This window comes from Trichomycterus rosablanca, chromosome 17 (assembly GCF_030014385.1).
Source record: "Trichomycterus rosablanca isolate fTriRos1 chromosome 17, fTriRos1.hap1, whole genome shotgun sequence".
Taxonomy (NCBI): Eukaryota; Metazoa; Chordata; class Actinopteri; order Siluriformes; family Trichomycteridae; genus Trichomycterus; species Trichomycterus rosablanca.
Window position 1 is genome coordinate 4,871,521 of NC_086004.1, and position 13,195 is coordinate 4,884,715.

Genomic DNA, 13,195 nt, shown 5'->3' on the forward strand with positions numbered 1-13,195 from the left:
TATTTGGCTCCATCCATCTTCCCATCAATTTTAACCATCTTCCCTGTCCCTGCTGAAGAAAAGCAGGCCCAAACCATGATGCTGCCACCACCATGTTTGACAGTGGGGATGGTGTGTTCAGGGTGATGAGCTGTGTTGCTTTTACGCCAAACATAACGTTTTGCATTGTGGCCAAAAAGTTCGATTTTGGTTTCATCTGACCAGAGCACCTTCTTCCACATGTTTGGTGTGTCTCCCAGGTGACTTTTAATAGATATCTTTGAGAAATGGCTTTCTTCTTGCCACTCTTCCATAAAGGCCAGATTTGTGCAGTGTACGACTGATTGTGTCCTATGGACAGAGTCTCCCACCTCAGCTGTAGATCTCTGCAGTTCATTCAGAGTGATCATGGGCCTCTTGGCTGCATCTCTGATCAGTCTTCTCCTTGTTTGAGCTGAAAGTTTAGAGGGACGGCCGGGTCTTGGTAGATTTGCAGTGGTCTGATACTCCTTCCATTTCAATATGATCGCTTGCACAGTGCTCCTTGAGATGTTTAAAGCTTGGGAAATCTTTTTGTATCCAAATCCGGCTTTAAACTTCTCCACAACAGTATCTCGGACCTGCCTGGTGTGTTCCTTGGTCTTCATGATGCTCTCTGCGCTTTAAACAGAACTCTGAGACTGTCACAGAGCAGGTGCATTTATTTGATTACTTGATTACACACAGGTGGATTCTATTTATCACCATCAGTCATTTAGGTCAACATTGGATCATTCAGAGATCCTCACTGAACTTCTGGAGTGAGTTTGCTGCACTGAAAGTAAAGGGGCTGAATAATATTGCACGCCCCACTTTTTAGTTTTTTATTTCTAAAAAAAGTTTAAAATATCCAATAAATTTCGTTCCACTTCACGATTGTGTCCCACTTGTTGTTGATTCTTCACAAAAAATTACAATTTCATATCATTATGTTTGAAGCCTGAAATGTGGCAAAAGGTTGAAAAGTTCAAGGGGGCTGAATACTTTTGCAAGGCACTGTATCTGTTTATTACAGCTTTTATACATGTAGCTATGTCCAACTGAAAGTGTGAGACAAAGGCTGAATTAAAACATTTCTGGTTGAAAGTTTTGGTTGGACAATGATTCATTGAATCTATGCTGGACATTTTTCTCATTTTTTCAGGTTATCTAGCATGTTCCCAGTTATATATATTTTTCTGAGAACCCAAAAAGAATGCTATAACAGTGTGCTAGCAATCTATCAGCCTGAAGCAAAAGCAAGGAAACTGTATGTGGTATTAATATTGATAGAGCCAAGTATAATGCATGGCCTCATAAAAAAAAAAAAACTAAAGTTTGTTTACTTCAGCATTTGTTTTATTTTCTTTTAAAAAGAGTGAAGTAATTAATCTTGTACATTTCCCAGATTAAGGAAATATTTTAGATTCAGGCTGGTATTATGAGCCTTTTATATAATTCGTATTCCAGCTTGATTCTAATTTCTTTCAGTAGAACATAAAATAAACTTATAGAATACATATGCATATAAAATATATTCATATTGTATACTGTATTTGATATATTACAGAAAAATGAAAACAAATTAATAGTTGCAGCAAAGCCGGAGCAATAAAACAATAATTAAAACATTTGTTTGAGATTGCTAATTCACAGTTGAGATTATATATAAAGGTAATATTCTCTCCCTAAATCAAATAAATGCAATTACTGTGTGGGCGTTCAACATTTCTTCTTCAGTTTGCTAAGTGGTGGTCTGCTCCTACACAAACAGAAAAAGCTATGCAGTCTAATATACACATAATAAACAGATCTAATACTGCAGAGTGGATTTTTCTCTTTTTTTTAATTTAAAAGAAACACATCCACTATTTATTTCATTATCAAACTGAGTAGCCACCATTCATTATCAAATATATACAGTATATATATACAGTGTATCACAAAAGTGAGTACACCCCTCACATTTCTGCAAATATTTCATTATATCTTTTCATGGGACAACACTATAGACATGAAACTTGGATATAACTTAGAGTAGTCAGTGTACAGCTTGTATAGCAGTGTAGATTTACTGTCTTCTGAAAATAACTCAACACACAGCCATTAATGTCTAAATAGCTGGCAACATAAGTGAGTACACCCCACAGTGAACATGTCCAAATTGTGCCCAAATGTGTCGTTGTCCCTCCCTGGTGTCATGTGTCAAGGTCCCAGGTGTAAATGGGGAGCAGGGCTGTTAAATTTGGTGTTTTGGGTACAATTCTCTCATACTGGCCACTGGATATTCAACATGGCACCTCATGGCAAAGAACTCTCTGAGGATGTGAGAAATAGAATTGTTGCTCTCCACAAAGATGGCCTGGGCTATAAGAAGATTGCTAACACCCTGAAACTGAGCTACAGCATGGTGGCCAAGGTCATACAGCGGTTTTCCAGGACAGGTTCCACTCGGAACAGGCTTCGCCAGGGTCGACCAAAGAAGTTGAGTCCACGTGTTCGGCGTCATATCCAGAGGTTGGCTTTAAAAAATAGACACATGAGTGCTGCCAGCATTGCTGCAGAGGTTGAAGACATGGGAGGTCAGCCTGTCAGTGCTCAGACCATACGCCGCACACTGCATCAACTCGGTCTGCATGGTCGTCATCCCAGAAGGAAGCTGACGCACAAGAAAGCCAGCAAACAGTTTGCTGAAGACAAGCAGTCCAAGAACATGGATTACTGGAATGCCCTGTGGTCTGACGAGACCAAGATAAACTTGTTTGGCTCAGATGGTGTCCAGCATGTGTGGCGGCGCCCTGGTGAGAAGTACCAAGACAACTGTATCTTGCCTACAGTCAAGCATGGTGGTGGTAGCATCATGGTCTTGGGCTGCATGAGTGTTGCTGGCACTGGGGAGCTGCAGTTCATTGAGGGAAACATGAATTCCAACATGTACTGTGACATTCTGAAACAGAGCATGATCCCCTCCCTTCGAAAACTGGGCCTCATGGCAGTTTTCCAACAGGATAACGACCCCAAACACAACCTCCAAGATGACAACTGCCTTGCTGAGGAAGCTGAAGGTAAAGGTGATGGACTAAACCCAATTGAGCACCTGTGGCGCATCCTCAAGTGGAAGGTGGAGGAGTTCAAGGTGTCTAACATCCACCAGCTCCGTGATGTCATCATGGAGGAGTGGAAGAGGATTCCAGTAGCAACCTGTGCAGCTCTGGTGAATTCCATGCCCGGGAGGGTTAAGGCAGTGCTGGATAATAATGGTGGTCACACAAAATATTGACACTTTGGGCACAATTTGGACATGTTCACTGTGGGGTGTACTCACTTATGTTGCAGCTATTTAGACATTAATGGCTGTGTGTTGAGTTATTTTCAGAAGACAGTAAATCTACACTGCTATACAAGCTGTACACTGACTACTCTAAGTTATATCCAAGTTTTAGTTCTATAGTGTTGTCCCATGAAAAGATATAATAAAATATTTGCAGAAATGTGAGGGGTGTACTCACTTTTGTGATACACTGTATATATATATATAAAACATTCCACGAGCAACGGGTGAATTGGTATTCATGCTCGAGCTTATACCATATGGACCAAAATACAGTGGGCAAGTGTGCTGTGGTCAGATAATTCTATGTTTTAGCTTGTTTTTGGGGAAAATGGACATCGAGTTCTCTGTGCCAAAGATTAAAAAGTGCAAAAGTGAACAGCTGTCAGAGGCCTGAAACCACTGCGACCCCGGCCAAGTTCCCATGAAAAGGTAAAGGTGGAAAATGGTTTCAGAGAAAAGGTAGGTTGCCAAAGGAGCTGGCTAATCTGTGAGAGGGAAACCATGATATGTAGAAACATTCCCTCCTGACACATCGATCATTTGCACCTTCTTGCCACATTTGCCATCTGTAACTGGCCCGATTCACCAATGGCTCAGCCAGACTCATTACAAAGACCATGGACTGTTGAGCAGCTGAAGTCTTGTATCAAGCAAGAATAATAGCAGTTAAAGTGTTTGCCACTTGCTAAAACTGCTACTATTACTAAACTTAGCATCCAAATAACTAAACACTTTAATTAATAGAAAAAAAGAGGTGTAACCCAGTGGTAAACTTACCTCTGTCCAAACTGTTTTGAGTGTGTTGCAGTGTGTTTTACCTCTTTCAGTTAATTAAAGGTTTAGGAGAATTGACAAGCCACAGATTCTTGTTTTGATTGCAATGTCCCAACTGGGGTTTGTATGATAAATGATATAGAAATAAATGAAACCCATTCCATTCAGCGACTCCCTCAATATTAACTAATGTTTCAGTGAGTCTCACTCACACTCACATAAACATGCTCTGGGGCTGCATTTGTGACTAATATCCTCCCCTGCGTCGGGTAATGGCACATTTATTAGACCCGGCTGGGGGCTGTTTGATTTTCCAGCCCGTCAAAATAACTGAGATGCTTTTACCCTCACTCCATATTTCCACCAACTTTCCAATGACCCTCGTCATTCATTTTCATATTCAGTCCTACACAGTGAAGGATGGAAGTTAGAGACATCTTCAGAAATATCTGCAAACTAGGAGTAACTGAGAACACTTATTTAACTACAGACATCATGTGGTGAGTCAGTGCAGAAGGAAAGTCACACTGAATAAAAACTGAACTTATTTTTTTTATTTCATTTCATGCCAAGACGGTTCAGTTTTCAGGGGAACCAGCAGACTGTACATGACACTGAATGAATTAGATTTTAACGGCGGGAGCAGTATGAGTCTTGACATGGGAGCGTGAAGTGTTTCTTACATTTGCTTTGACTTTCCTAGCGGACTGTATGAACCCAAGATATCTTATGGTTTGTCTGGTCAATTTTACTGTTAATATACGTCCATTCCTGCATTTCAGACCCACAACACGTTGCAAAAACTGTTGGGACGGGGAAACTTAAAGGGCTAGTAGTTTAACAAGAAAAGTTATTGAAATGTTTAAAAACAATGTTCTGCTATGAAAGATCAGAGAGGATGTGCAAATGTCTTCATCTACAGTGCATAATTAAACAATTGAAGCTATCTGGAGAAATTTGTTGCACCCACAAGGCTAAGCTGAACACCCCTGATCTCTGATCCCTCAGACGGCACTGCATCAAGAACCGTCATTCATCAGGGATTCCTTTGACAAACCTTTGTTAAGCACTACAACACAGAGATCCAGACATTTACAAATGCTACTTAAAACTTTACTGTGCCTTTTGTAAACCATGTCCAGAAGTGCCATCAAGTTCTCTGGCTTGAAAAGGACAATCAGTATAGGCCAGTATAAACATTACAAACATCATTTCTGTAATTGAGTCAACTATTAATATATAGTAATGATAAACTCTCTCTTTTACCTATTTTGACCAAAATAACTCTAGATCTTAAACTGGTTCTGTTCAGGCTCCTTAGAACCTTCGTGCTCTTCAGAGCATTTGCACCAGTTTTTATTGGAACCAAGGATGCGTCATCAACAAAAGACACTGCACAATGAACTAAACAGTATTAACAAGAAGACAGAGTGCAAAGATTACCTGCAATTATTTGTGCTGTTGTTACAGATCTTTGTTTTTATTCAAAAAGCAAACATGGATCATCTTTTGGGGATAAGAAGACTAGTCTGCGTGAGTCTACTCTGTGGTAGGTTGGTGTCATGATTTGTGTTGAAAAATCTACTTTTCTTTGATTCCAGCCATGAAAAATTGTTCCCAGTTAGGATCTGATTTATTTTTAATAAAAGAATTATAGCTCAAAAAGACTGACGTATGCCAGCTGCAGCTTAAGAACCGTTAGTCGACATGCGGATAAATTGACAGACTGGTTGGAAATTGTGCACATTAAAAATTGTTTGATGTTGGCTTTACACAGTGTTTGGTTCTAAATTTAGGGATTCTCTTTCCTCCTCTCTTGTGGTTTACTAAGCACACAGTTACAAGGACATAGTGGAGTTAAGGCAGTTAGCTACAGGAATTACAGTGACTGATGATAAGTCTTTAGGTGGCGGTGTAAAGAAATGAGGCTTTCACAGATAAAAGCATTTCTCATGCACTCCCTATTTACTTGCAAAAGCACAGGGAGGCAAAGTAGAACAATCTGTTCCTATCCCACCTCCTAAAGAGCTATAATAATTATTATATGATAGAAGGACAACAGCACAGAGCATAGAGGAGCGAGCTGAAGACAGTGTTACGCCAGGATGCAGCACGGTCTAATATGCAGCAGACGCTGTGGGTGGATTACCCTGAAGGCATGCTAGCACAGAGTCATGATGCTGAACTAAACATTGGAACGACTCCTACACATCTCTGAAGAATCCACCAAGTGTAGCATAAAAATGATTGAACACTGGTATAAAGATTTAACTGATGTAAGTGGACACTGTAAAAGAAATGGGATCTGATGGAGGCGTTGACCAGAAAGAGGACTCACCATGTTCCAATGAGAAGAGCAGAAACGCAGCCAGGAGAGACTGCAGTCCAGCCACACGTGTCTCTGCCAACATCCTAAACAAAAGCCAGAAAATCAGAATGAAACATCATCTCGAAATAAAAGTGACTTATATATATATATATAAACATTCACTGCAATTGTTAGATTTTCTTGGTTTATGGCTGAATCAGATGGCTGCTGCTGAATAAAATGTCTGTTTTCCAACAGCTCCATCAGGCATCAAATATTTGCATACATTTACCACAAGCCATTGGGAGCAAACACAGTCTGCAAATTGAACATGATGAATACCTTTATCTCATGGTAATTGTTAGGATTTGCCATGTCTTGACATTTTCACAAAACTCTTTGAATATCTACCGTGACAGACTGAGAATGAGCGTCAAATGAGAAAAGTCCCATATGGAGAAGTTTCTGCTAACACATCCAGAAGAATGTGTCAGAAGACAGATTTTCTATTCTGAATAGGACAGAATAGCAACACTGGCCAAACAATAGGTTTTCAGTTTAACCACTCATGCAGGGCATTCTCTTCCCTTTATATGAGAGACCAAATGCAGGCAAATGCCTGACAACTCTATTCCGCCCTGACATGTGCTACGAAGTATTTAACAAGTACTGTGTTCACCCAGACAAAAAGCCTCTCAGTAAATAATAGATTCTGTGAGTTTGACACTCTGCAGCCAAGGGCGAAACCGGTGCTGTAGAATGTAAAGATTGGCCACGGATTGCTGGTGTAAGTTACAGCTGCCCCATTCACTCTCTCTCAAAGACAAGCACAAGGACAAACCATTCAAAAGCACATCAACAAAACACTGAACTCTACTGAGTCAGCAGCATGTCAAATTACCTCTAATCCTAAACCAGCAGTGCCATTCAAAGTCTTTTACATACGTGATACATCTTACTATGCCTTTACCCAATGAAAAAAGCTAAAATTACACTATGTGACCAAAAGTATGTGGACATCTGACCATGAGCTTGTTGGACCTTCCATCCAAAACCAAATTAACTGAAGTTACCTCTATGTCTTTACTTATAATGGACTATACTCTTCTAGGTATGTTTTTCATAAAATTTTTAAGTGTCTGTGGGAACTTGTGTCCATTCAGCCAAGGTCCACATTTTGATAAATCTCTAAGACAATCAAACTAGAGAATCATGTTAGAGAAGGAAAGAGCTTTATATTTACATTTACATTTTTGGCATTTAGCAAACGCTCTTATCCAGAGCGACTTACAGAAGTGCTTCCATAGTAGACATTACCTTACTCTAGTTTAAGTAGCCAGCAGTCCAAGAACACAAATCTGCTGAAAAAAGCCAACTGAATTATAGCACAGCTGGGGATTCGAACCCTAAATCCCAGGTGGTATTGAGTGTAATTTACTGTTTTGCCACCCAGGTAAGGTTTAAAGGCAATTGTAACATACCTAATGTTTAATATATGTAATATTTATTCAATCATATTCTTTTGTTCAGTATGGAAAAAAAAAGTTTAGCCCTGAAAACAAGTGCTTTTTTATTTTACGTCCAGAATTAAATCTCCATGACCAAATAAAAACTGGCAATATGAATAAAGCTCTATTTTACTCTGCTGCAGCTGCCAGGAAACAGGATTCTCCTTTTTTTCAGTAATGTCACTTACACTCTTTCAGTGAGTGCTGTGTACAAATGAGGTGGCGTTGTTTTGCTCATCCAGGCTGTCTTCATTCCTCTCTCCTGTCATCACTGTCTTTCACTCCTCACATTTCAGCACTTCTTTTTCTCTCTGCTCTGCGGCCTCCACGCTGTCATGCCACTATCTTTCATATCAGCCTGTCTCAGCTGGAGAAGCTCTGACTCTATCTCTTAATTGTATCTATGAATTGCATCCCCACTGTTTTTGCAGGCCCCCACAAGGTGACAGCTGAAAGATAGAGAACCTCAAGCAGACTGGCAGACAGACACTGCTGCATGATCCTGCCCACACAGTACAAAAAGGCATTGAATATCTATCACAGTATATTTGCAGCCTTCAAGAGATATAAATAAAATTAAAGTGACGTGGTACTGTTGAATCTCTCTGCGCTGATATTTTCACCATTTAAAAAGGAGTGATTTTACCACATGGAAACACTACTGAATAAGTGAATCATGTAGAACCAGGTAACCTGGCATTAAGTTGTTAGTTTTAAATCAATTCTATTCAAACACAAGTGGAGGAAAACTGGGGAAAAGCCACATTTGATTATTAAAGCAGCAATATAAAAAGTTTTATGATGGTTTTGTTTACAAATTCATCATAAACTTTCCTAGATATAATTCATGACTTTAAGCTCTGATATTACTAGTTACTCTTAATAAAATTGGGTTAAAAACTGTGATGCAGATGAATAATCTATTGTGGCAACCCCTAACAGCAATAATAACAATTATTAATTTTACTGAATCATAATTTTCTTGTTATTAATCTTGTTATTAAAAGAGTGTTTGGGTGGCACAGCGGTAAAGTACGCTTCACAGACATGACAGGCTAATGTCCATGGCAGGGGGATGGCAAAAACAGCCCAGCCATCAGAAGGTGCACTTGTCAGTGCGCTTCCAGTGCCGTTCCCAAGCCCAGATAATAAAAATAGGAGGGTTGCTTTAGGAAGGGCAACTGGTGCTGACCAGATCTTCTGTAAAGACCCCTACATACAGGAGCAGCCAAAAAAAATCTGAATACTGTAAGATTACTAAACATGTATCTATACCTGCTAATTAAAATATTCACTCTCACTCACTTTCTTAACCACTTATCCAATTATGGTCGCCGGGGGGGCGCCAGTCCATCGCAGGGCAGACACACATACACATACACACACCCATTCACCTATTGGGCAATTCAGTGTCTCCAATTAACCTGACTGCATGTTTTTGGACTGTGGGAGGAAATCGAAGCTCCCGGAGGAGGCGACCAGTGCTACCCACCGAGCCACTGTGCCACCTAGTTAAAATATTGAATTTGAATAATAATTTTGAGTTGACTTGAATATTGCCATAATCAGTTTACTTGCAGTTATTTGATACACAGATGTATATCAGCTCACCGAGAACCTGCAGCTGCCTTCAGTAAAATGCCAATAGTGCTAACAAATAAAGAATGAATGTTATAAAACATTTCACTGCAGCAGTCATTTGCAGTCCTGTCACTAAGGCAGTACAGAACATGCTCAGACTCTCTCAGCCTGTCAGCACAACACAACATGCACCAGAGTGCCATTTCTTCTGGCTGTGGTTTATACGCCTCCACTTTATACGCTGCATATACACTCCGCTCATGCAAGAGAAATGAGCGCCATTTTCCCACCACCACACACTCAACTTTCTTTTTTTCAAAAATTATTTTTCTATCAAACATTTGGAAACATTTTTTTTTTCAAATTCAGTGTGAATTATTGTCTATCATTTTACAGGACAAAAACACAAAAAACAAAAGTCACCGTTTACAGTAGGCTGTCCTGTCATGCCCATCACTGCATTACCAAAGAGCTGCCTTTAGTGCAAAGACCATGAATTGTGTCACAGCTTTGGAATTATGTGGTTAGATGACACCTGGCATAGTGTGGCACATATTTGTAAAGGGTTTTGCTGAAAGTAAATAATAACAGGTTATTTGGCTCAGCATACTTAGTGTCACAGATATTTTAAAACGCGCTATTTTCTCCTCCATTAACATGCACAAAATCTATTTCAAAATGCCTTATGAACTTTTATTCAGTTCCTTGTGTCCTTCTGAAACCAATCCCCCCACCTTAACCTTAAGGAAGGGTTGCTGGCTAAAACAGTGCACGATGAGGCTCTGCTAAAAGCTTATTTATTATCCCTGATTGATCCAAATGAGCAGGATACAATTCCCCATTACTCAGGAATGTTTTTGGGGGTTTGTTTTTTGTGTTGTACTGAGAAACACTTTGCAATTGTGAGCCATTATGCATCAATTATGTTTCACAAACAGAAAGAAAATAAGAAATACAAAAAGGCTGGAACAAAAACAGAAAAAGCAAAAGAAAGCAAATCTGTACAACTATGATTCTGAAATACAATTATTACTGATGCAACAGCCAAGGTAAATCAGTGCAAGTACAATACTGAGCTCTGTTCAGTGGAAGCAAGCAACATACAAAATGGTTTGTACAAAATGTTTAAATCTTTGGCATAAATTTAAAACACCGTAGCTATAAAGAATCTGGTGCTGATATCAGCAGAATGAAAAGCCCTCTGACAATATAGAGTCTTACTGTTCCCCACCTTCCATCCCTCAAAAATAGATCCAGACTTCCCCCTTTCAGCCTTCCATATGGCTTAACAAATGACACTTGGGAGTTTAATTCCCATGACCATCTGAGCCACAAGGCACGGTTTTCATTTTGAGACTCACAATGAACATTATAAGAATTCACTTTCTCTCCAAAACTGCATTAGACCTCTGCACCGCCCGAGCACCCCTCTTTTTACTTTTCTGAATTTTCTGAACAAACTATGAGTGTTTAGTTTTTACATTGTTGTAACCAATAATCTGTTCTTGTCTAAAATGTATTTTTTTTTTTTTTTTTTTTTTTTTCCTACATATTAGTAAAAACATAAGATATGGTCCTGAATGTGTGTAACAAACATATATTGCCCTGTCTGCCCTGTGATGGACTGGTGACCTGTCTGGGCTGTTTCCTGCACAATGAATCGGATCCACCGCAGCACAATCAGAGTTTTATAAGGTCATGCAGACATAAAACATTTTACTGTTAGTTTGGGGCAAACAGATTTGCTTTAGAACACATTTTCAAACATATGTAAAGTCTCATATGGCTCTTTTAAAATGGTCTACTGCTATGGTAACATGTTATGTGGTAAGGAGATGTCTGTGGTAGGCTGTGGTAACATGTTACGGTGGTTAAGAGATCTCTGTGGTAGAAGATTTTGTTGTAGCTCATATCTTGTTCTAAATGGACCTCAGTTGCTTTTAACAGACCAAGATGTCACTCTGAATATGTTTGAAAATGTGTTCTAAAGCAAATCTGTCCCAAACTAACAGTAAAATGTTGCCAGTTTTTATGTCTGTGTGAATTCATAATAAACACCGGTTGTTTTTTTTATTGACGAAGCAGATGGGAAGCAAGCCTTCCCCAGAATCTTACCAAGGCTTAAACAGGAGACTTTACTACATTTGCAATGCAGAAAGACAGCTGACCAATGTAATTTGCCTGGCAGTCACATCTAAGCACTCCTGCATAGTCTCAGATATATTGTTCCAATCCAGCAACTCTCGCCAGCATCTTTAAGAGTGAGAGTGCAGGGCCATGACTTGAAAAATGAGGTGACAAAAACCTTATTTTGTGTGCACCAGGGCACTGACATCTCCAAACGTCTGTCTGATTTTCATTTGGGTCCAATAAAGCACCAGCCGTGCCTGAGTGCTGTTGCACAGGCAAAACTTTAACTTAAATCTTAATGTATTAAGGCCCATTCTACAAGGATGGTTTAAAATTTTGGGATTTAGAGGCAGAGACTATAATTATATGTTTATTCTAGATTTTTAAGTGATGATTTTTGCTGCATATAGGCACTCGGGTGATGCAGCATTAAGTTATGCCAGCCCACTGACGCAGGACCAAATCTCCAGCTGTGCTATCGGCCGGTCAGGCAACTGCATACAGATTTTATTTGCTATGTCTGGAGGGGAATGCCTGAGGTCCCGCAATAGATAAGTGTTGTTGCACTGCGCCCAGTAATTCTGAGAAAACTGGACCCATCGCACTCCTGACCAGAATAAAGCAGAGGTAAACAAATAAAAGTAGAATGAATTGAAAATATGCTGCCAAACAAAGCTAATTTCAATTTCACAAAACAAAAATGGTGTCGACAGAGTGGAATTTGTGGAATCGTATTGTCCACAAATTACACAGTAGTACACAGGACAGCTCAGACAGAAGTCATTCATGCGTCTGTTGAACTAATAAAAAGATACACCTAAATGCAAGACCTGTCTGTCCACATGAAGGTTGTATTGGCTATTATTTATAAAGCCTTAACACAGACTGACACATCTTCTACAAACTCAGATGAGAAAATTGACTTGGCTCAGCTCAGAAGCAGCACAAAATAAAAACCACATTCATAAACACTGGTGGAGCAAACGACAATAACACAGAGCCAGATTTTTGTCCGAGGGGCCTGGCCACCATGTCATCATTTCATTATTTCCCTGGTCTCTGGAGTCTCAATGTGCTATATTTCACCCTGCCTTGCCTCCCCTGGCTTTTTCTGCCTCTCAGCAAATGAACAATACAGGCATAGGATAAATCTTACCTTTGCTGACTGGGAACTGTTAAGTTCCCCCTCAATTAATCAAAGTTACCAGCCTACTGGCTCTAAACGGTGTCCTGCAAGCCAAACCTTAATGTGGGCACATTTGTGCACCGTGGCACTTGTGCCGGGCCAAACCTGATTTGTTAATGTACCCTGGGATTGAGGAGGACGCCTGCTCTTGTGCCTAAAATAAACTGAAAGTGATTACAGGAAAACAGACTGATGGTTCTGTCATGCTAGTATGCTTTAGGGACAAATAAAACACACACATAATCAAGGTGGACTGTGGGAAACTGTTACCTACATCTTAACAAATAGGAAGTGTTTGGCTTGGAGTCCTTGAGTGGCTCATTAAGAAAAGTTCTGCTGAATGGGTAATCTGTCCCAGTGCTGAGGATTGTCCTGGA

General features: G+C 39.8%; 1 protein-coding gene across 6 annotated transcripts in view; it reads right to left on the minus strand.

Annotated features, from left to right (window-relative positions):
* ncanb (neurocan b) overlaps positions 1–13,195 on the minus strand; it is a 145,697-nt gene that overhangs the window by 107,920 nt on the left and 24,582 nt on the right. For 5 of the 6 annotated variants that reach the window (XM_063013098.1, XM_063013097.1, XM_063013100.1 and 2 more), the window contains exon 2: positions 6,444–6,517. The exons of the other annotated variant lie outside the window; for it this stretch is intronic. In XM_063013098.1, coding sequence (XP_062869168.1) covers positions 6,444–6,516 — 73 coding nt within the window. In that variant the 5' untranslated portion in view covers position 6,517. The remainder of the gene's footprint in view (positions 1–6,443; positions 6,518–13,195) is intronic. 6 annotated transcript variants of the gene reach the window in all.